Source organism: Myiozetetes cayanensis, unplaced genomic scaffold (genome assembly GCF_022539395.1).
Source record: "Myiozetetes cayanensis isolate MyiCay16 unplaced genomic scaffold, myiCay2020 scf1, whole genome shotgun sequence".
Lineage (NCBI taxonomy): Eukaryota > Metazoa > Chordata > Aves > Passeriformes > Tyrannidae > Myiozetetes > Myiozetetes cayanensis.
Genome location: NW_026086604.1, coordinates 150,395,974 through 150,418,877, shown reverse-complemented (window position 1 = coordinate 150,418,877; position 22,904 = coordinate 150,395,974). Strand labels below are relative to the sequence as shown.

The 22,904-nt window shown below is 51.4% G+C and overlaps 1 protein-coding gene across 10 annotated transcripts in view; it reads right to left on the bottom strand.

The window, feature by feature from the left end:
- The window catches only part of MAP4 (microtubule associated protein 4), a 145,266-nt gene that overhangs the window by 91,272 nt on the left and 31,090 nt on the right, over positions 1-22,904 (bottom strand). For all 10 annotated transcript variants that reach the window (XM_050307891.1, XM_050307938.1, XM_050307875.1 and 7 more), the window contains exon 3: positions 7,364-7,618. In XM_050307891.1, the coding sequence (XP_050163848.1) occupies positions 7,364-7,601 (238 nt within the window). In that variant the 5' untranslated portion in view covers positions 7,602-7,618. The remainder of the gene's footprint in view (positions 1-7,363; positions 7,619-22,904) is intronic.

Below are 22,904 nucleotides of genomic sequence, written 5' to 3'. Positions count from 1 at the left end.
CACAGGCTGCCCAGAGAAGCTGTGGCTGCCCCTGGATCCCTGGAAGTGTCCAAGGCCAGGCTGGAGCAACCTGGGCTAGGGGAAGGTGTCCCTGCCCATGGCAATGAGATGAGCTTTCAGGTCCCTTCCCATCCCAACCATCTGATTTTATGACACGGAGTGGTTTTAGTTGAGCATCACAAGCAGCACAAGCCCCAAGAGCAGCTCAGCTCCCTGGGCCATCAGCTCTGCTCACGGAGGAGGAACACTCAGCCTTGGCTTCAAACACCCTGTAAATAAATAACACAGGCTCCCTCCCAAAGTGACACACACTCAGTCACCTGGAGCTGCTGCTGTCCCTTCCCTGAGCTCGTTTCATAACAAAGCCGTGGTACCAGTGTCCTTTAACACACACACAGCTTAATCCAACCCTCAGGGAAGCACAAGGAAAAGTCTTCCCAGCTACATCAGTGGCTCATCCTGGTGTTTTAGGAAAATTCTACATGAACTTGCCAGTTTACAGAAAAACATACACCTACACCCTCCTGAAGGAGCTGAAAATACTGCAGGGATCCCTGGACCTGTTTCTCAGCAGTTCCACACACCAGCTCCTCCTGCTGCCAGGCTTTACAAGGTCTGGTGTTCACTGGAACAGCGGAATGGTCCTAACTAGGAACTGGGAGAAGTACTGGCAGTCCCTGCATTCCCTGAGCAGTCCAGGCAAGGAGGAATGGGGGTCATGGGGTGGTTACACCACACTGTGTCACAGATGCCAGGAGATCTCCAAGGAATTGCACAGGGGAGCCACACAGGGCCTGCTGAACCTTCCAGGCAACAGCGAGGGAGCTCAGCCCTGGTGCAAGAATCACAGGATCTCCTGAGCTGGAAAGGACCCACAAGGACCATCAAAGTCCAACTCCTGGCCCTGCATCAGGGGAATTTCTCACTGGAAAGGGTGGTCAGGCCTGAGGTCAGCTTCTCACTGCACATGGCCCACCCAGGGGTGTCTCAGGTGGCAGCTCAGCGATTTCAGCTCCTCAGAAAACAAGCACTTCACCTCTAGAAAGGTTTCACGTAGGGACTGATCTCCAGGCACAAAAAGAAAAGCCAGGACACCCCCACCTGCCCTACCCAGGGCTCTGCAAACCTGGAACAAGAAAACCCTCCCAAAACATTAGCCAAGCTGCCCAGACCCTGTGGGAGATGGAAACGAGGGCAGCTCAAAGCCAACTGTGCTCCACAGGGCAGGATCAGCAGATCAAACCCTTGACCAGGAGAAAGCTAAAGGAGATTTTTGGCTCCAAGTGGGTTCCTAAACAAGCAGAAGGCTCAGAAATGCCACATCCTTCCTTGGGAAGGATGAAGAGCAGGTAGGATTGTTTTCTTTACAGTTTCAGCTTTTTTGGAAGACAAGCTTCCAGAAAAATCAGGTCATATCAAACCAACTCCAGGCAGCACGAGCGGTTGTTATTTTTATGTCTCTGAAGGTCAGTGCCTTTGGAGCAAATCAATCTGATTTGAGTTTGCTACAGCACAAGTGCAAAGCTCCCAGAACCTTCCCAGGGCCGGGTTCTCCTCCCCTCATATTCTAAATTGCATAAAACCAAAAACCATGTCAAGATGTTGTAACGACCTAATCCCCATCAGAATCACAAGATAGTATTTGCATCTGGCTCGTGGATCAAAGGATTGTTTTTATATAAACAAATTTAAGGCAGCACTCGCTAAACCGATAATCTCAAGCAAATGGCCAGTGCCAACATAACCCCCTAATCTCCAGCAGTGACTGGGCACAGCCCACAGGGGCACAGCCCACAGGGGCACAGCCCACCCAGCAGGGACAGGACCTCTGAGGGCAAAGAGAGCTCAGGGCAGGACAGGTTGGAGGGAGGTGTTGGAGGAGAGTCATCCTGCAGCTTTATCATCCCAGCACACCTTGCTGTGAACAGATTTCACTGACCACTGACAAAGAACTCTGACAAAAAAAACATGAGTGGGAATAAAAACGCTGATGAACAGAGTAAAAACCAGCTGGTGACTCTTAAACCAGGAGCTTAACCTATTTCAATGTATAGGTTTAAATGTTCTGTCTCAAAATCACCTGCAGAGCTGCCCCAGCCCTGGGAACAGCAGCAGGAGGACGTGGAGCTGCTGCAGAGAGTCCAGAGGAGGCCCTGGAGCTGCTGCCAGGGCTGGAGCCCCTCTGCTCTGGAGCCAGGCTGGGACAGCTGGGGGGGTTCCCCTGGAGAAGAGAAGGAGCCAGGGAGACCTGAGAGCCCCTCCCAGGGCCTAAAGGGGCTCCAGGAGAGCTGGAGAGGGGCTGGGGACAAGGCATGGAGGGACAGGACACAGGGAATGAATTCCCACTGGAAAAGTGGAGATTTAGGTGGGATATTGGGGCGAAATTCTTCCCTGTGAGTGTGGGGAGAGACTGGAATGTGTTTCCCAGAGCAGCTGTGGCTGCCCCATCCCTGGAAGTGTCCAAGGCCAGGTTGGAGCAACCTGGGCTAGTGGAAGGTGTCCCTGCCCACGGCAGGGGTGGGGCTGGATGGGCTTTAGGTCCCTTCCAACCCAAACCACTCTGGGATTCTATTTAACAACTTTGGGGCAGCAATGGGGCTGGACACACTTTCAAGGGGAGAAGGTTTAATGCATCATCTGAGACAAAAATGCAGATCTCATTGTTTGCTGATTTTTCTTTGATCCCTCTGAGACTTCAGTGTGCACAGAACATTCCCCATCCCCACTTCCATAACATGACAAGGTGTCTGAACTCCCTTTTGCAGAGGCAAATCCTGCTGCAAGAAAAGCATTAATTCCTCATGTGGAAAGGGAGGGAAAAGGGAAAGGAAAGGTGGTTTGGCCTCGGGTTCCAGGCTCTGGAGCCGAGTTTCCATGCAGGGGAGGGTGGGCAGCACTGGCTGTCCGGCAGCGTCCGCAGCACCAGCAGAGCCATCTCGTGGTGACACATCTGCTGCCAACAGCCCCAGAGCCACTGCCCAGGTCTGCCAAATTAGAACTCCTCCAGCACTTGCTGCTGGTCAGGCTTTGTGTCCTGTCATGGTTTAAGCCCAGCTGGAAAGGAACCACCACGGAGCAGCTCAGTCCCTGCCCCAGCCCTGGTGGGGAGAACTGGGGAAAGAATAAACCTTGGGGGACCAGAACAGCTTAATAAATGAAATAAATGTAACAATACAACAATAATAATGAGAATGAGAGAGAGGAATTGTTTAGCCTGAAGAAAAGGAGGCTCAGGGGGAACCTGGAGCTCTCCACAACTCCCTGACAGGACGGGGGAGCTGGGGGGGGGTCGGGCTCTGCTCCCAGGGAACAGGGACAGGAGGAGAGGGAACGGCCTCAGGCTGTGCCAGGGGAGGTTTAGGTTAGAAATCAGGGAAAATTCCTTCCAGGAAAGGGTGGTCAGGCATTGGAACAGGCTGCCCAGGGCAGTCCCCATCCCTGGAGGGATTTCAGAGCCCTGTGGATGTGGCACTTGGGGACATGGTCAGTGGTGGCCTTGGCAGTGCTGGGGGACAGTTGGACTCCATGGTCTGAGAAGACTTTTGCACCTCAACAATTGTGTGACTCTCTGAATAAAACCCAAGGCAACCCAGTGATGCCCAGTCCACCCCCAGTGCCCGATGCCCGTCCCCCAGCAGAACCAGTGCCCCACAGCCAGCTCCCCCAGTTCTACACTGGGCACGATGCTCTCTGCTGTGCAATGCCCCTCTGCCCAGCTGGGCTCAGCTCTCCTGGCTCCCCCCCTCCCTGCACACCTGCTCACTGGCACAGCCCCAGGAACCAGCAAGTCCTTGGTTCAGGGTGGGCGGGACTCGGCAACAGCCAAAGCATCAGCGTGTTATCAGCGTTATTCTCCTGCTGAACTCCAAACACTGAGGAGAAAATTAACTCCATCCCAGCCCATCTGAGGACAGTTCCCTACAAAAAACTGCACTCAAGGTTAAAACTCGCCACAGTTTGTGAAGAGAGCGAGTGCAAGAATGAAAAACACAAAGCCTTGAGCCAACCCCTCACCAGTAACAATCCTCTCAGGGACAATCCTGGTCCTCACTTCAACTGAACCATTCCACAGGAGCTCCACTGCAAGTTATCGAAGCCCAGTGCTGTCCCTTCCCTCAGAACTTGCTCCCACCCAAACATCTCCCTCATGCTCACACATCCCACCAGAGGAGCCCCAATGAAACTGCTGCTGCAGCCTCCAAGCTGGCAGCTCCACAGCGTCCTGAAGCCCTTGGAACCTTGGAATGGCTAAGGAAAGGCAGCTGCAAACAGGCAGCACACACCCCAAGCCACCCTTAGGTTACGTAAGGACCACAAGGTCACAAGGGGATTATCCCAGAATTTGCCAAGTTACTTTGTCCAGCCAGGTGCAAGGAAGAGCAAACCCCTTTCTCCCTAAGCTACGCCTTTCCTACGTATTTTCCAAGTTAACTGTTAGTAAAGCTTTATTCCAGGGCAGATTTGGAGGTGACCACACGACTGCTCATCACATCTCCCTGCTCCTCTCCATCTCCCTGTGCCCCACCATGGGGCCCAGCCAAACGTTAAACCCACCTAAACTTGCTCCCAGCTTTAGGAAACAAGGGAAAAAACCCTTGAGCAGAGCTGGACCAGCTAGAGCCTGACAGGATGGATGATTAAACCTCTTCTGACTGGGGAGAGACAATCTCAAGAGCACAGCCCGTGCTGTCGGAGCACATCGGTGCCTTTTAACATAAATAAATTAACAAGCAGAGGCTGCAAAGCCTGATCTGGGCAGGCTGCTCATCCCTCAGGAAAACAGGGCTGTCTGCAGCCTGGGACACGGAACTCATGGAGCCCTGCCCCAAAAACTTGGTGTTGCCCTCACACACTGCACGACCACCCCCTGGAACCTCCCAGGGCTCCTTTATTCTGCAGCCTCAACAAAGAAAGCACGTTCAGCTTTACTGTGTTCTTAAAGAGTTACAAACACTGAATAAACCTCATGAAAGAAACAGAAATCCACCTCAAAAACAGGTGAGACAAACTGGGATGTTCCAGGATCAAATCCTAATGCCGGTCTGTGGTAACTGAGCCTGGTTTAGGCTGCAGAGCTTCAGTCCCCTCCCAGCACAAGGTGGGAGAGCTGACAAACCCCACCCAGGGCAAGTTCTCCAGTTTCCTCAGTTTAGGGTCTTGTCTGCATCTTGCCAAAGATTTAGATAATGCCCAGAACTGCCTTCCAGCCATCCCAAAAAAGGGAAAACCAAATCTCCAAAGCGAGAACAAGAAAGTGCATCCCCCCCACCACGCAGGAGGGAAACGAGCTCTGCTCAGCCCAGGACTGGTTGTGCAGCCAGGGGAGGGGACAGGGCTTAGAAAAGCCAAGAGGTCACACAATCCCAGGATCACCGGGGCTGGGAAAGCCCCCAAGGTCACAGAGTCCCCCCTGTGCCCATCCCCACCTTGTCCCCAGCCCAGAGCACTGAGTGCCACGGCCAGGCCTGCCTGGGACACCTCCAGGGCTGGGCACTCCAAACCTCCCTGGGCAGCCCCTGCCAAGGCCTGACCACCCTTTCCAGGAGAAATTCCTCCTCAAATTCTTCTCCTGAGTTCTTCCCAGTGCTGTTTCTGCCTGAGCTCTGCACACAGGACCCAGCAGTTCCCTCCCGGGGCAGCTGAGCCAGTTTTAATTACTGAGCAAACCCAAAAGGCCTCGTTACACCCACTGCAAGATCCTCGGGTTACCTGAAATTGTGAGCTGGGACAGTGAAGTTCCAGGGGTACAGGTCTGGGAGGACACACTTAAGGAACTTATATTTTAAACCAATATTATTTTAACAATTTTGGCACTGAGAAACCCTGGTGCTGAGGTGGTTTAGAATCTGCAGCTTCTAGAACAAAAGGATCATTTTAAAATATACTTAAATCGCATGCAAAGCGTTAATAAGTATTCAAGTTTTCCTGTTATTCCCACTTGTGCAACGTTAAAATATATATTTACATTATATAAATTACATATTTATATAACATAATGTATTATATAAATATGTATTTATATTATATAAATATATTTATATAACATAATATATATGTTATATAAAATCTAATTGAATATAATAATACATATCTGAACTGCCCAAAGCTCCACATTTTATAATCTCTTTGTTCACTTCCATCCTTCTACCCATTTGTTACCATTTCATGATTTAGGTCAGTATGGAAAATTCAAAGTTACATTTTCTATATTACAGGGCATCTGATACAGTCCTACACAATATAAATAAATGCCTTAAACAGACCAGAATTCCCCACTCTCTGATCCTGGAGCTTTTATTTATTCTGAGGAATCACATCCCACTTTTCTCAACACTGATGAGCAGCAGGATTAAGGCAAAAAAAAGAAAAATTTTCCTTTGAAAGAAGTCACCAGGTTATCAGAGCACAGGTTTTCTTCTACACAGCACAGACTGAGGCCACAAAATAAATAAAATCATCAAGGCACTGCTGGTCCCAGGTGACAACTCCCACTTGGCTGGGCAGGGAACACAACCCAGGCAAACAGGGAAAGAATTTAAAAATTGCTCACTGGGAAAGAAATCTGATGGATGGCCCCAAATCTTACTATTTTCCTTTTTACTCAGCTAAGGAAGTAGCTGTGCCAGGAGGGGCAGGTTGGATACTGGGGGAATTCCTTCTGGGAAGGGCTGTCCAGCCCTGGCACAGCTGCCCAGGGTAGGGGTGGAGTCCCCATCCCTGGAGGGGTTTAACAGCCATGGGACTGTGACACAAGGGTGTCACAGTGCTGGGGAACGGCTGCACTTGATGCTCTTAAAGGTCTTTTCCAACCTTAATGGTTCTGTGATTCTAAGTATCAGCTGGGCTAGGAAATGTTCACAGCCAGCAGGGACAGCACCATGTTCTACTGAAAACGCACACAACCAGCACTTACAGGCAGCAAGAAATCCAAATAAATAAACCCTGGCATCAGAAACACAGGATTTGGGTGTGGAGTTCCCAAAGAGGTGATGAAGAGCAACAGCTCCACATCCACCTCTGCCCCTTGCACAGCTCTGACAGTTCGGGAAACGGTGCTTGCAAAGCCCAAAATCCGGACAGTGCCTTGTCTGAGAACCCCAAGACAACCCAACCCCAAGAGATTACTCTTGTAGTAATACTTCCATAATGTTTTATCTCAGCATCTCCCATGGCCCAGCAATGAGGGTTTATTTTAGAGGCTGGAGGGCTGGAGAGCAGAGAAGCACCAAACAGGATTTGATCTCCACCTCTGCTGTTCAGGTGAGCTGCTCAGACTAACCCCAGAGCAGACACAGGCCTGTTTGGGCCCCGTCACCGTGAGCAGAAGGGTTCCCTGATGGCTTTTGGTGCTCGGGGCACTTACGTTCCACCTGCACTCCGTCCGCGTGGCCTTTGCCTTTGGGCTCCTGGCTGCCGGGCTTGTCGTCCTCGTCATCCAGCAGCGGCACGTAGTCTGTTTTATCCACCGTCTCTCCCACCACGTCATCGAATTTCTCTGCCTCCAGCGTGGCAATGAAGTCCCTTTTCACCTCCTCCTCGATCTCGTGGGGCGGCTCCGTCAGAGCGTCCGCCAGGCTGAGGTTGTGCTCCAGCTCAGCCATTTCGGCACCTCTGCAACCTGCAAAACCACGTGGGGAGGGGGGAGAAGAGACAGACAGCTCAGTGAGAGGCCTGTCATGGTGACCCAGGTTGGTGCTGACCACTCCGTGCCCCCACACGGTGAGAAACGTTTGCTTCGGCGCTCAATAATTCCCAGATGTTCATAAACCCCCACACACACCAGCACAGAAAGGAACAGCTGGGTCACCTAAATCAGGGTTTAGCTCATGGATGTTGCATTTCATGGGGTGTTTTCTCAGAAGAACCCTCAATAAAAGCTGTTAAAAAACAAAGCCCTGGTACCTGGCCGGAATAACCCTGGGGTGACCTTGATTGGTGCCCTGCCCCGAGCCCAGGGTTAATTACACACCCTGGGCAGCAGATCAATGACGCAGGAGACTTTAGTTCTGGGGCTGGCTCCACCCAGCTTCCCCTATGGAGATTAGGATTTTCCATAATCCCTGATGTATATATACTGCAGTGAGGCTTCTGATCCCCTGGAGAGGGTCCTGCAGCATGTTTATGTCCTCAGCAAACCTCACTAATACCGACAAACCCCCTCCAGCCCCGGGATTTGGGCTGGAAAGCGACATTTTAATAACGTTTATATGAAGAAATACAGCAAAGAGCACACGTAGGCATTCTATCCACAGCTATGAATTGGAAATGAAGGAGAAATAATCACCATTTCTCTCTCCCTCCCTGATTTGCATCTCTGTATTCGATTTAATTCCTGGCACCCAACAGAAAATGCACCTGAGCTGACTCATCTCAACCCTCCAGGTTGGCACAACACACACCCATCACCAAGCACTTATTTTTGTCGTGTTCCATCCTTTTGAAGTTATTCTTGGGAACAAGAGTCAGCAAAAACTGCTGGGAATTTAAGGAGAGCTGTCTAAGGGAGCAAAGCCACCACTCCCGAGCGAGAAGAGGCCCATTTTGCTCTGACTCTCAGAGCAGAGTCAGCCAGAGCTGCTGCACAGTGATGGGATCAACAGCTCCATCTGCAGAAACTGTCTGCTGCAGACTGGAGAAACCCCAAACCAGAAAGGGTCAAGAGTATCCAAACTGGTGTGCTTCCAGCTCCTACTATGGGAGTTCAGCTTCCCTGATTTTGGTCGAGGCTTGGAAGTGCAAAGGGATTCGATGCTGCTCTGACTGATGCACAAACTGTCCCTGACTGACTCTCCCTTAGGAGGCCAGGGAGCCCATGCAGCAGTGCCTGCTTGGGAATTATTAGGGAACAAGAACATGGAAGTGAATTTAGAGTTCCAACAACAAAAAAGAAAGATCTGAAGGAGCTCAGGGAAAGTGATCCAGCATTTTAGAATCAGTTCTCACTGTACTGAGACAAGAACCACCAAGCCACACTAGAATTCCAGAATGGTTTGGGTGGGAAGGGACCTTAAGGATCATCCAGTGCCACCCCCTGCCATGGGCAGGGACACCTTCCACCAGCCCAGCTTGCTCCAACCTGGCCTTGGACACTTCCAGGGATTCAGGGGCAGCCACAGCTTCTCTGCCCAACCTGTGCGGGCCTGCCCACCCTCCCAGACAGGAATTCCTTCCCAATATCCAGTTAAATCTACCCTCCTTCAGCTTAAAGCCATTCCCTGTGTGTTGTCCCTCCATGCCTTGTCCCCAGTCCCTCTCCAGCTCTCCTGGAGCCCCTTTAGGCCCTGCAAGGGGCTCTCAGGTCCCCCTGGTTCCTTCTCTTCTCCAGGGGACCCCCCCAGCTGTCCCAGCCTGGCTCCAGAGCAGAGGGGCTCCAGCCCCTCTCCAGGAGGATCTGGAGCTGAGGACACAGAACTGGAGCCGTAACAAGGCCCAGCCACAGCCCAGGGGAACACAAGGGGCACTTGTGTGTTGGTTAATGAGGGGTGACCCAAGTGGCCACTGTGCAGCAGCCCAGGGTCACTGACTTCCATGGGGTGGCAGAACACTGACCCTCTTGTTCCACAGGAACAAAGGCTCCTACTCCTTGAACTCCAGGAAATTCCCTGTCAGCACTACAGGGCCACCGACAAATACCTACCGGCTCCAGCCTCTCCAAGGCACTCACATTCCTCAGGGACAATGGGATCCACTGACAGTGGGGTCTCTGTAAGTCCAGGCAAGTATATTATGGAAACTAATTCAGTTAAAACTCTTCTTTTTCGTTCTCTGAACAATGAAAGGTCAGACTTGCAGCCAGATCACACTTCAGGCAGCAACTGCACTTTCTGTTGGTTGAGATAAAGGCCTTGAATCACCACTCGGAATTTTTCAGGGGTGAAAGGTTTGGAGTTTTTAATCCCCTGTGTGGGGTCACGGCTGAGTGAATTATGGTTGGTAAAAATGCTTGTTTCACACTTAAATGATAGTCTTATGGGAAAAAAAAAAGTTTCTTTCAGAGTTCTTGACTTTTTTCAAGACAATCCATCAACCAGATGTGCCCACAGCTGGCCACATTACCCTGCAGGGAGTGCCAGCCAGGGAAGCCACTGCCAGGAGTTTTCTCTGTGCATTGCAAAGGCTCTTCAGAGGAAGGAATGTGGACTCATAAATGGCCACTTCTTCATCATCGAGTCCCACTGTCCCCCAGCACTGACCCACGGCCCCATCCTGCTTCCAGAAAACACAGGAATCAAGAAAATCCAGTCAGAAAATCCAGAACACCCGAAAACCTGGGGAATGAACAAGCAAAGGCTGCAGAGAACACACTCCAGTGCTCAGTGTTTAGGTGGCCCAGAAATTATTTAGTCCTGAGATATTCAAGCACGTTTTGTCCAGCCCTAAACAAGAGTTGGACTCGATGATCTCAGCGGTCTTTGCCAACCTTAATGACTCCACCATTAACTGCACTATAATTAATGGAGTAAACGCCTCCAGAGCCCTGGTGGCAGCAGGAGCTGCTTCCCTTACTCCACGTGAGCAGGAAGCAGTTAGGAATTCTTAAACCCAAACCAAGGCTAATCCCACCCAGACCATCCTCTAACATGTGAATATTCCACCGCAAACAAATGATGGATTCACATCACACTTTTCGGGGTCCAAATAGTGGGGGGTTTTGTGTCCACATCAACGTGGCAACACTTGATGAAATCGCTGCCATAAAATATATGGCATTTTAGGGGTTTGGTGGCATGGACAGTGTTGCTATTTCAGACCTACACAGGGAACTGGGACACTGAAGTGATCTACTTTCCGAGGAAAAATAATAATGAGGTCATGCAGCCTTATCAGCAGGACATTTCCTTGTCCATATTTAGCTAAACAGGGAATGCAGAAAGTATGTATAAAAATAAATCAGCGTAACTCAGAAAAGCCAATTTGCATTTTTGCAGCAAACACAGACCTGGTGCCTCAGACAAAGCACCTGGAACAAACCACCCTGACCCAGAGGCTGCAGGAACCCCCCACAGCCCAGGCGGGTCAGAACACCCCTGGGAATCTCTCCCTTGCCATCTCTGCTGTTAGAGCAGCCAAACTACACTAATTCCCACATTCCCAGGGCCTGGAGAGTTCACAAAGACAAAAGGAAAATGAATATATTGCAGAGATTCTGCCCAAGAGTAGAAAGCAAATCCCAAAGAACACTCCTTCACTGAGCAGTTCAGGGAGACAGATGCTCCCTACACCACTGGAACATTCACCTGGAACGAAGTCAGCCAGGAAGCATCAAAGAATCATCATCAAGATGCACCTCAATCCACTGCCATGCAAATCAGACACTCCCAGAGCCCACGGAAGATGGACTCGGACACGAACCTTTAGGATGAAAGGGCAAAACTGAGCAATGACTGAGGGTTGGGAAGGCAGAGGCTTAAAAATGCACTAAATTTCTCCCTGGAAAGGGTGGTCAGGCACTGGCAGGGGCTGCCCAGGGAGGTTTGGAGTGCCCACCTCTGGCCGTGGCACTCAGAGCTCTGGGCTGGGGGACAAGGTGGGCATCGGGCACAGGGGGATCCATGGGCTGGGAGGGCTTTTCCAACCTCACTGATCCTGCGGTTCCACCATGATTCCAAACAATCCTTCAGCTGAGAAAGCTGTGAAGGTCCCTGTGTTTGTTAACCAGCTGAGGCAGCAGCCATGGGGTGACACCAGCCTGCCTGACTCCAGGTCTGGATCCCTGGAAGAGCCTCGGAGGACTCACCAAGGTGAGCAGTTTGCTCCAAGGAAGGTGTGGAAGGAGCAGACCACAGCCTCCCCAATCCCACAGCTGCACTACAGCCAAGGAAAAGGGTTTTTCCTGATGCTGGACATCCCAGGAGATCTTCAAACCATCCCACAGCAAATCAACCATGTTCCTTTAACTCACACATTATTTTCCTACCAAAGGGTTGTTTAGATCTCTTGGTGTTCCAGGCACAGCTGATCTGCCACACTCAGGGTTTGCCCCATCTGTTCCTTTCCATGCTCAGAATCCTTGTGTACGCAGTGAGTAACCTGCTTGTCGGGAGAAATAAAATCCATCTTCCTGGCAGCTCCTCTGGAAGGTTCAGCAGAGTTATTTTAATCCCTCACCCCCCTATCCTGGAGTCTTGTTCCAAAGAGCTCCTACTATTTACAAGGTTTCAGCTGTGGCTGCCCCATCCCTGGAAGTGCCCAAGGCCAGGTTGGAGCAACCTGGGAGAGTGGAAAGTGTCCCTGCCCATGGTAGGGGTGGGACTGGAGGAGCTTTAAGGGTCCCACCCCTGTCATGGGCAGGGACACCTTCCACTCTCCCAGGTTGCTCCAAGCCCTGTCCAACCTGGCCTGGGGACACTTCCAGGGATGGGCTGTCAATTTCTCAAATTACCAAGAATTCCTTGCCCAAGTTCTACTCTAAGTGACCCAGGGGAACAACTTCCAGAAGCATCATCTCACCCAGCCTCCCTCTGGAAGCGGAGACAAATCAAGCAGCACTTCCACGAGCCACTGCCTCCAGCCTCCCATCCAGGGAAGAGCGGGATTTGCTTCCTGAACTTTGTGTTTCCATCCTGCAGCTTCCACGACTGTGCTGTTGTGTTCCTGACCTCCGGGCACGCACAGGCCTGGAATTTAAAGGTGTGAGCAATCTGACCCAGATTTTGTGTGAACCGTCTGAGATGGAGAAACGGGAGAGTGGGCTGGGGGTGCCCAAAAAAACCCAACACTCGAAAAGCTGTGAAGTGTTGAAACAGAATCCTACTCGGTGTGAGACACTGAGTTACTGCCCTGGGATTTCTGGCCGAGGGAGGGATGGTTTTTCCCAGAGGAGCCCACACAGGTACCAGTTCCACAAGGCAGGGAGCCAGCCCTGCAGTGACAATGACACAGCACTTCAGCCCTGCTGGGCTGCCTGGATCCCAGTGGGAACACACAGAGCTCTCTCCTGCTCCAAACCAGCTGCACTCGCCTCTCTGAGCCACCCTGATGCCAGAGGGCACAGAGAATCACACCCCCCAGGATAACCAAGCAGCCTTGCCCCACTTCTGTTGGTTCAAAGGACACCCCGAATCCCACATTTCCGAGAAGCACGTCCATCACTCCAGGAGATCCACCTGCTCCTTTAAAATTAGCTCCTCCCTGCACGCAGAACAGAATCCCTGCTGCGGGAACGGGCCGGCTGGGCCATAATTCCCATTTCTTTGGGCTAAGTCAGGCTGCTTTTCTTAGCCCAGGCTGCTGAGGGAACAGGACAGCAGAGATCTGCTGTGTCATCCTCCTTCCAGAGCCCTGGAATCCATGGAAAGGATTCCTGCAGCCGCCCTTCAAAAAGGGGAGGACACAGCAACCAAGAAACTCCTCACATTCCATGGCTGGGCACAACAAATCTATGACCCAGTTTAATTCTTGATCATTTTTTTGGCACAGTCTGAAACACTGGGATTCATTCTTTTTTTTTTTTTTTTAAAGTCAACTGCAGCAAAAGTTCTGCTTTACTGTTACAGCTGTTTGGAAATCCCTCAAATCACCAGAACCTTCTCAGAGCCAAAGAGATGGAGGACAAGAGATCGTTAATGAAATCTTTCCAACAGCATTTAAATTCATGTTCAACTCAACCGCTAGAAGAGTCAGCCTCAAAATGTCCTGGATTCCAGAATTACACTCAGGAATTGGTTCCCAAAGATGCCACAATGTGCAGGTACCTCCCAACTGACAGAGGGGAGTCCAGGCCAGATGCTCAAGACCTGCAGGACCAGCCCAAGTACCTGACACCACATCATCGAACCACAAGTTAATCAGAAGATTATGGGTAATCTTCTGGAAATCATTCTGGGTAATCATAGGAAAATCAAGCATCAAATTCCAACTCTGGGCACTGTTAAAACCAAAGTGCAGCCAGCAGCTCCCTCGGAGCACCTGGGAGAGCAGAGGAGTTTCCAGCTCCACTTATGAAAAGCAGCACATCAAATATTATTAATTTCTAATGCTTGTCTGAGCTTTCAGCAGATCAGGATTCCAGGAAGAGTCATGTCACAAACAGCCACGTTCTCCTTCAACCCACAAATCCAGCAAGAGAGTTTCCAGCTATTATTTATATGGATTAAGTAATTCTTGCCCTCCTGTGTGAGGGACAAGAGACGTGGTGGGAACAGAGGAGGCAGATTTGGCAGAAATCCTTCCCTGGGAGGGTGGGCAGGCCCTGGCACAGGGTGCCCAGAGAAGCTGTGGCTGCCCCTGGATCCCTGCAAGTGTCCAAGGCCAGGTTGGACAGGGCTTGGAGCAACCTGGGCTAGTGGAAGGTGTCCCTGCCCATGGCAGGGGTGGCACTGGATGAGCTTTAATGTCCCTTCCACCCAAACCATTCTGGGATTCAGGGATTCTAACCCTGAAACAGCTCCAAAGGCTCAGTGCAAACCTGGGGTCACTTCCACAATCCCTTTACGGCCACAAACACCAAACACGATGTTTTAACTTCTCCCTTCAGAGGGTTTAATGAAGCTGAACTCAGGATTTCAAAACCAAGGCAGAGCTCCAGCCACTATTGCTTCCTCCCAGCTGTCTGCTCCCAGTCATTTCCTCTTCCACGTCTGACATCTCCCAGCTCCCACTTCTCTCCCTCCTCTTTTGACCCCGACGGCTCTTCCCGCCCGAGCCTTCACAAAGCTGCAGCCAAAGCCAGCTCAGACAGGCTGTGAGTGGCACTGCCCAGACACCAAACAGCCCTGCAGACCCCCAAGCTCTCCAGGGCCTGTCCAGCCGGGGTAGCTGAACCTGCACACGAGGCAGATCGGAGCCAGGGAACCAGCCCAGCTGTATTCCAGATGGGATCACCAACGTTCCCAGGCAGTGGCCAAGAGACAAGCTGGGCAGCAGTCACAGCCCCAGCTGGGACCTGCACTCGAGGGGGAACATCTGAGGCTCTGCAAGAGATGCTCGGGCTGGGTGACTGCACCCACTTCCACGGGAATGGCCAGATCCCAACAAACAAACAAACAGCAACTGTCAGAGCAGGGCAGGAACGGCCCCAGGGAGGCCAATTCTGAGGCAGGGAAAGTCATCTGAACAAACCAAGCTCTGGCTGACCAAGGCCACTGCTTTGTTAATGCCAAACCTTCCACTTTCCTAAGTTACAGCTTCAGAATTTAAAACGGCCTCAAATGCAGTTTGTTTGATTTCACCATGTCTGGTAAGAGTCCACAGAATTCCGGGGTTATTCAGATTTTCCAGAGTGCCCATGGATTGTAAGGTTTCATCAGTCAGGGCACAAGCCATTTCCCTCCTGTTTCAAGTATTATTTTGCTGTTATTGGCACTGCAAATAAACCCAACTCACTGTGCTCGAGTCTTTAATGAAGATTTCTGCTCCATAAGCAGAAACATTTTCATCAACTCGACTCCCCTTAGGAAAGCACTAACAAAGCCAACGAGCTGTGCTCTCCCCATCATCAATTATTCACACGCCACGTGAATTAGCACAGGGAGGCAGCAGAAAGTCTCCCAGAATTCCTGCCTTGCCAGGAATGTTAAAGATTCCCTCTGTCCCTAGAGATTCGAGACAACTTCCATTCCCTTCCTGCCTTCCAGCAGCCACTCCTCACTTGGAGAGCTCACACCTCGTGGGATGGTAAAGGCCACAAGGACAGCAGGGCAGAAACCCCCCACCAGCCAGGAGGGAGCTGTGGCACGACCTCCCCTCTCCACATGTGAAGCTCCTCTTTGCAGTCAACTTCAAAGCCATCACCAAGTGTCAGGCCAGCATTTCTCAGCTTTCCCGAGGCAGTTCCTACCTGCTCTTTCCAGATGTGGACAGTCACTTGTACTGACGTTCCTGGCCTCACTGCAGGGTGTTCTCTGCTCAGGGAGAGGGTTCAGTCCTGCAGAACTCATCTCCTCTGCCCAGGGCCGTAAGGACACCCCAGGGCTCCGGGAGGAGCTGCAGGGGACACGAGCCTGCTTTGTCAGAGCACAGCACTGCAGAGCCAAGGCTGCAGCTCCTCTGAAGAGCCAAATTCTGGGCATGGAACCCACAAAACTCCAGACACCCAAGGGAGTAACTCTCCAGCATTCCTGGGAATTACACCACGACTGCTCTGCGCTGGTCCAAGGGCCTGAAGGAAATTTTGCAATTCCCCTGTGGAATGGAGCACCGGAGGGGCACCACAGCCCCCTGGGACAGGGTCCTGAGCCACCTCCTAAAGCACTCCATGTGACACAAGAGCGATCAGTCGGAGATCCCAACATCACCAAAATGAGCGGAGTGAGTGATCACGAACTGAGGGCAAAACTGTCCAGACTTCCCTCCTGGCCAAACCCTGAGAAGGACAACAAATGCAAGGAAGCCCACCCGAGCCAGTGTGGAGTGCCTGGAGAAGCACACTGGGATCCAAAGCAAAGTCTCGGAGTAAGGAAGGAGGTGGGAAGGGGGAGGCTCATGGAGGAAGAGGGACTGGCGCCAGCAGAGCCACGAGCGGACAAAAACCAGAGCCAGGAGGATTTAGGAGTGTCAGGCTGAGGAGAATAAGACTGATACAGCTCCAGAGAATCACCCAGCAGCCCATTTCCAACCCTGACTTCACTTCAGCTGCACCCATTCCCAAACAAAGCCGTGGCACGTCTTGGTGCCTGCAAAGAGCGTTTCACTCTTATTAATTACGCCTGAGATGAGATAAGAGCACACCAACCTCCTTCCTGCATGATTCCCTCCCTTTGGGCAACCTCCCTGCCACAAACCACTCAGCAGGATGGGGTAAGACTGTCCCACTGGGATTGCTCCAGCCGGAGTTGTACCTTTTCCAAGCTGATAAAAAGTCACATTAATAAACTTGCCTTGAGTTACAGCAGGAGATGCTCTGGCAGAGAGGCTTTGCTGGGAGGACAAGAATAACTTTCCTCTAAGCCCCAAGCAGGGATTAGGGACTCTAGAAGGTGGGGATTAATAGTCTTGGCTGGCCTTCAAAAAAGCCACATGGAAGATGAGTTCATAGATAATAACTGTGAGGGGCTCTCAAGGGCCGAGCTCTGCCCGCTCCCACAACATCGAAATAAGAGACCCTAAAAAGACTCCAAAAATCGTAAATGCTTATCTGAGGAAAACAGAGGAGCCTTGCCCACCTTCTGTACAGACCCAGAAGTTTTAGCTCCAAGATGACCTGTTCCTTAACAGCTTCAGAACTCCCAAGTCCCCAGGGCAAAGCTTGTTTGCCGCTTTTCAGGACGGGGTTTCGTGCGCCGCTTCCCGGGAGAGGCAGCACCAAATAAGGAGAGTTTCATCAATCATGGGGGGGAAGAGCCTCCTCTTTTCTCTTGGCAGAGGGGAAGCCAAAGTGGGGGCGGGGTAGGAAAAGTCGGGCTGTTTGCAGAGCACTTTCTACGGTGGATGTTGAGGCTGAGCCACAGCCCGGCCCAGCTGCTCCGTCAGCTGCTTTCCTTTAATAGCACAGCCAGGGGAGAGGGAGAGGAGAGAGGAGAGAGGAGAGAGGCTCCCACCTCCCCAAGAGCAGAACCCACAACATAACTGCCTTCTGGCCTCGTTCCAGAGAGCTCCTTCTCTCAGAACGAAGGCAAGGATGGCACAGGGCTCACACAGGGGGTCACTCAGCAATTATCATCATCTTTACGGGGTTATTTTGCACCTCCTGGTTGTTCTTCCTGCGAGATCCTCTCCCTGCCATGGCCTGGTAACGACAGCGGGGCACAGGGGGGCAGAAGTTTCACTACAAAAGTTCTCCTCAGCCAAACAATCCTCGTGTCAGCTCCTCTAAGTTCATCCCACTCCGTGTTTGTCTCATGTATGTGGCTCCCAGAACCATGGATTTTGTGCCTGTGTGAGAATTTGGGCTTGAATTTCTTGATAAGAACTGTACAGCACAAAGACTGGAATGACAAACCTAGAGATGAGAACGAGTTCAAGGCATGCTGTGGGAAAAAAACTCAGAGGTTTAGTCCAGTTTAATGATAGCTTTAATACCACTGTGCAGGCCTTCATGAACTCACAACATTGCCTTATGTATATAAAATAATATATAAATATGTATATACAGACACCTGAGAGCGTGGGAGGGAAAGACCAGAGAGGACAAATTCTGAAATTAAGTTAAGCAAAAAAGCTCTCATTGAAGAGTAAAATAAGCAGCCATTAATTACCATTTAATGTCCTACATCCATATTGTACCTCATCAAGAAGTTCATTGGACTAAGCCTTGAAAATTCCAAGTTACACTTTCTGTGGAACAGCAGAAACAATCCAAGCCTGTGGAAATGGGCTGGAAAAGAGGCCCCTTGGGAAAAGAAATGTGTGCAGGGAAGGGAAGGGAGCTGGGAAGGGGCTGGAGCAGCAGGAGCAGCTGAGGGAGCTGGGGGGCTCAGCCTGGAGAAAAGGAGGCTCAGGGGGGACCTGAGGGGAGTCGGGCTCTGCTCCCAGGGAACAGGGACAGGAGGAGAGGGAACGGCCTCAGGCTGGGCCAGGTTGGATATTGGGAGGAATTTCTCCCTGGAAAGGGTGGTCAGGCCTTGGCAGGGGCTGCCCAGGCAGGGGTGGAGTTCCCATCCCCAGGGGTGTTCTGACAGGCACTGACTCTCTAGAGAAGTGCCCCAAAATCAACAAGTTTGCCAGCGTCAAAAAACAAGCCAAGCTTTGAGCAAGGAGCAGGAAACATCCCAGGTTATGGAGAGCAGCAGCTCCAGCAGCACAGCCACGAAATCAGGAGCTCATTTGGCAAGCAGGACACACCATCACTGCTCCCAGCAACTCCATTTCCAACAGGCTCCACTCCTTTCCCTCCATGGGGTAATTCCAGTTGTGTCAGTGACTGCATTAGAGCAGCTACTTTACTTTTAATTAAAATAAGCCCTTCTCCTGACAATGTAATTACAGAGCACAAGAACCTGCCCATCAGGACACAGGACTGGAAGCTTCCAAATGAGAAACTTGACGGGAGAACTATTTTCATCCATGACAACTCAGCATCACTTGATGTTGCAGAGCCAGAGGAGTGGAACAGCAAAGCTGGCAACGCTTTTTGAAGCAGAATTGTAAAGACAAAACAATATTTTAAAGCTTCCCAACACTACTGAAAGGTCAAAAGGCTTTGGGAGAATGAAACAAACCACTTCTATGCTAAGAAATGAGTTTTGGCCATTTGCAAATTCTGTAAGATCTTGGCTACAGCAGGTGAGGGAGTCTGTGCACTCACAGCTGCCTCGTGCCCTCCCCGCAGGGTAAACCCCAGAGATGCCCCAGAAGGAACCTGGAAGTGGAACAGAGACACACTGAACTGGTGCAGAGGTCGGGGATTGCCACTTGGAAACCACACCAAAGCCTTGTGGGAGCAGAGGTTTAACAGGGCAGAGCAGATGCTCTGCCAGTGCCCAGCCCAGGACTGCGCCGGAGCAGAACTCCGGGACCAGCAGGCAAACTGGTTCAGGGAACGTGCCCACCCACCACACACAGGCAGCTCAGCCCCGTCCACGTGGCCACACGTTGAGGCCAGGACCTGAACTCAGCCCCTGCATGTCTGTGAAGGCCACTCAGGTGGTCAGAAGCTCCTGGAGAACTGAAGCCCCTGAGCACACGTAGGGTGGGAGCAGAGCACACCTCGAGGGCTCCGAGCTGTGGAGCCTGCTCCTCACCCTGTTCCCTACCCTGTTCCAGAGCAGCTTTGGAATATCCAAACTTGCCCTCACACACTGCTGTGTCACCAGAACACGCTTAGGAGGGGGCTCTGCACCACCTGCACCATCCAATGTATGGATTTTGTTCATCCTGGGGCAACTCCACAATAAATATAATGGAGATTTAACATATTCCATGTCACTGGGAATTACTCCTCAGTAGGGATAGTTGTGAGGGAGAAGGACAAACCTCAGAAATCCTTTTAAACGAAGGTAGAAGCCTTTAGCTTTGAAAACTGAGCACACTTGGGCACCTCTGCAAGCAGAGCTGAAGCCTCTGGCTACAACAGCTCTTGGAAGGATTTGCTGGAAACCTGGGAAGTAAATTCTGCCTGCCTGTGATCCAAGGGAAGGAGGCACTGCTGGTGCTCATGGAACAGCTCCCAAAGACAGGTAGAAGGATAATTCAGCTTCAGAACAGGATGAGAGGTGGGGAAAGGTCCAGCGAGTCATCCCAAGCCTCCCAGAGGGGGAACACAGGGCACATTCCCAGCTCCATCACCAGTGCTAATGGAGAGAGCCCTTCTCCCTGAGAGGGGGAGTTACTGGGAAGGCACAAGCTCAGGATCCATCCCTGCCTGTGCCACAACATGACCCATGTGCAGACCCTCTCCAGCAGCACTCCCAGGACCCCCCACGAGTCCCAGCCCCTCCCATGTACCAAGGGGGTAAAATCAAAGACACAGGTGCAGCAAAGTGCTCAGAAATTCGTTCAACAGCACATTAATCAGTATTTAATCTGCAGGCCAAGGCACAGCAGACCAGAAGCTCAGCAAGCCCGTTCCCATCTCCTTCCCGTGGTATTGATCAGGTTCTTATTTATTAACCTGTCTATTCTGAAAGCCCTGTGTCATCCTGGGCAGCGAGGAAAGCTAAAGGTTACAGCCAGACCCTCCTGCCCCCTCTGGCCCTGCAGCTTATCCCTTCAGCAGAGGGATGCCAGCCCAGCCCTTAAGCTGCTGCTGTTATTCCTTCCCAACACGGCATCTTAATTCCCTCCAAGCAGGGGGACACTCCTGCTCTCACGTGAGGGTTATTCTTAGAGAGGATCCCGGGGATTTTTCTTGAGCTCAGTTCAGCCCCACAGCTGGCCCAGGGCCAGAGGAGCATCACAGAACTCCCCAGCTCTGCTAGTGCAGCACAAACACATTAATGGCATTTAACGTGGCAGGTTAGGCAGGGAAGGGCTGGGTAACTGGAGATAAACAACCCTCCCAGGAAGCTGTTCCTGCCACACAGAGCTCATGACAAACCCAGTAAAAAAAGCAGATGACAGGCACGGTCTGAGGGCAGGCTGATGCTCTCACCCAGCCAACAGCTGAGGTAGTCACACAATACCCTGAGTTGGAGGGGACCCACAAGTCCAACTCTTAAGTCAAAAGAACAAATTCTACATTTGAGCCTTCCCCTTATCTTAACCCAATTTTAATGACAAAATCCCTGCCTGACACAGAAATCAACCAACGCCAGCTACTACAACGAGCAGAACCACATTTAGGCAACAACTCTCAAAAATAACTGAAAACCTTGAAGTCTGGGGGAAATGCTCTCAGGTCAGAGAAGGCACTGCTCCGATGCTTTTAGCTTTTCTTCAAGAAATATGCTCAAATGTTGCAAGCAGAAGAATGCAGGCTTAGTTCAACCAGAATGGTGCCTTATCTGGCTAAAAAATGGGATGTCCTGTCAGGCAGGAGGATGGGAAGACACTGGGAGGAGCTGCAGCAGGAGGCCCTGTGCTCATTCCCTCCCAAGGAACATCTGTGAGAGCAAACACCCCTCTTTGCTCAGACCCTCTAGGGTTTGGAATCTGATGGGCTGGCACCAGGGGGAAGAACATCTATTTCTGACATGAATTAATGCAGAATAGTTTCCACCTTCCCAAGTGCAGGAAGCCAGCAGAGGAGGAAGGGAGTAGCTGCTCAGCCACCATTGTATTTACATTTCCGTGCTTCTGATAACAAACACACTCAAGGGTGGCTGAAAAACAAGGCACTGGTTAGAAAACAAAAGCTGAGATTTCACGAAAGGAAGAGCAATAAAAGAAATTCCAGGTGCCCCCTCAGTGCTATCAGGCACGGTGTGGAGTTTCTTTAGGGAATGATTCACTGTGTTATCGCAGGTAGGGCTGCAGCCCCCGGTCCCACTGCTGAGCCCTGGGACACAGGCAGCTCCCTCCCAAAGAGGGAAGGAGAAGGGACGAGGTAAACAGTTGTTCAGTGTAGTACTGGAAAAAAAATACTCTTTTTATTTTAATTCAGGGTTCTTCCCACATTGCTTTAAGGCAGTAAAACCGTACATGGTGAAGTAGAATCCTCAAATCACAGAATGGTTTGGGTTGAAAGGACCTTAAAGCTCATCCAGTGCCACCCCCTGCCATGGGCAGGGACATCTTCCCCTAGCCCAGGATGCTCCAACCTGGCCTGGGACACTTCCAGGGATCCAGGGGTAGCCACAGCTTCTCTGGGAAATCCATTCCAGCCCCTCTCCACCCTCCCAGCCGAGAATTCCTTCCCAGTATCCCATCTCTCCCTGCCCTCTGGCAGTGGAAGCCATTCCCTGTGTCCTGTCCCTCCATCCCTTGTCCAAGGTCTCTCTCCCATCTTTCCTGTGGGCTCCTTCAGGTTCCTGGGAGGCCACGATTCGGACACTCCTCAACCAGGTGATCCAACAAAACCAGCCACAAACACTTCCTCCCTCCTGCCTCTCTCCCAGCTTCTCCAGAGGATGTTGGGAGGAAGTTGCCTTTATTCATCCGAGCAGTCAATGAGCGGGGATTAAATGCTCCAGGATAAATTAGTTCAGGAAGCACTTTGAGCTGCTGAATACAGTCTGTGGGAAACACCTGCTTGGCTTCCACGTCCTGAAACCACCAACAGCGAGTGTGGAGGGGAACGTGGATCCCTGGGACTCCAGGAGGCAGCTCACACTGGAACTCCCATTTTTGGACAACAGAGAAAGGAAGGAGGAGAATCAGAACAGCAAGCCCCCGAGCTGGGAGGTAACAACATGACCTGTCACAGCTCAGGGAGTGCCTGGACAACGCTCTTTGTCCTATCATTATTTTTAGGTGGCCCTGCAAGGAGCAGGGAGTTGGACTCAAGGATCCTTGAGTCCCTTCCAACTGGAGATATTCTGTGACTGAGTAAACTGAAGTCTGAGAGCAAGTCCAGACACCCAAGGAGTCTGGCAGACATTCAGACCAGTTGGTCCAAGCTCAGTGAAGTAGAAGGGAGAAAAAACAGA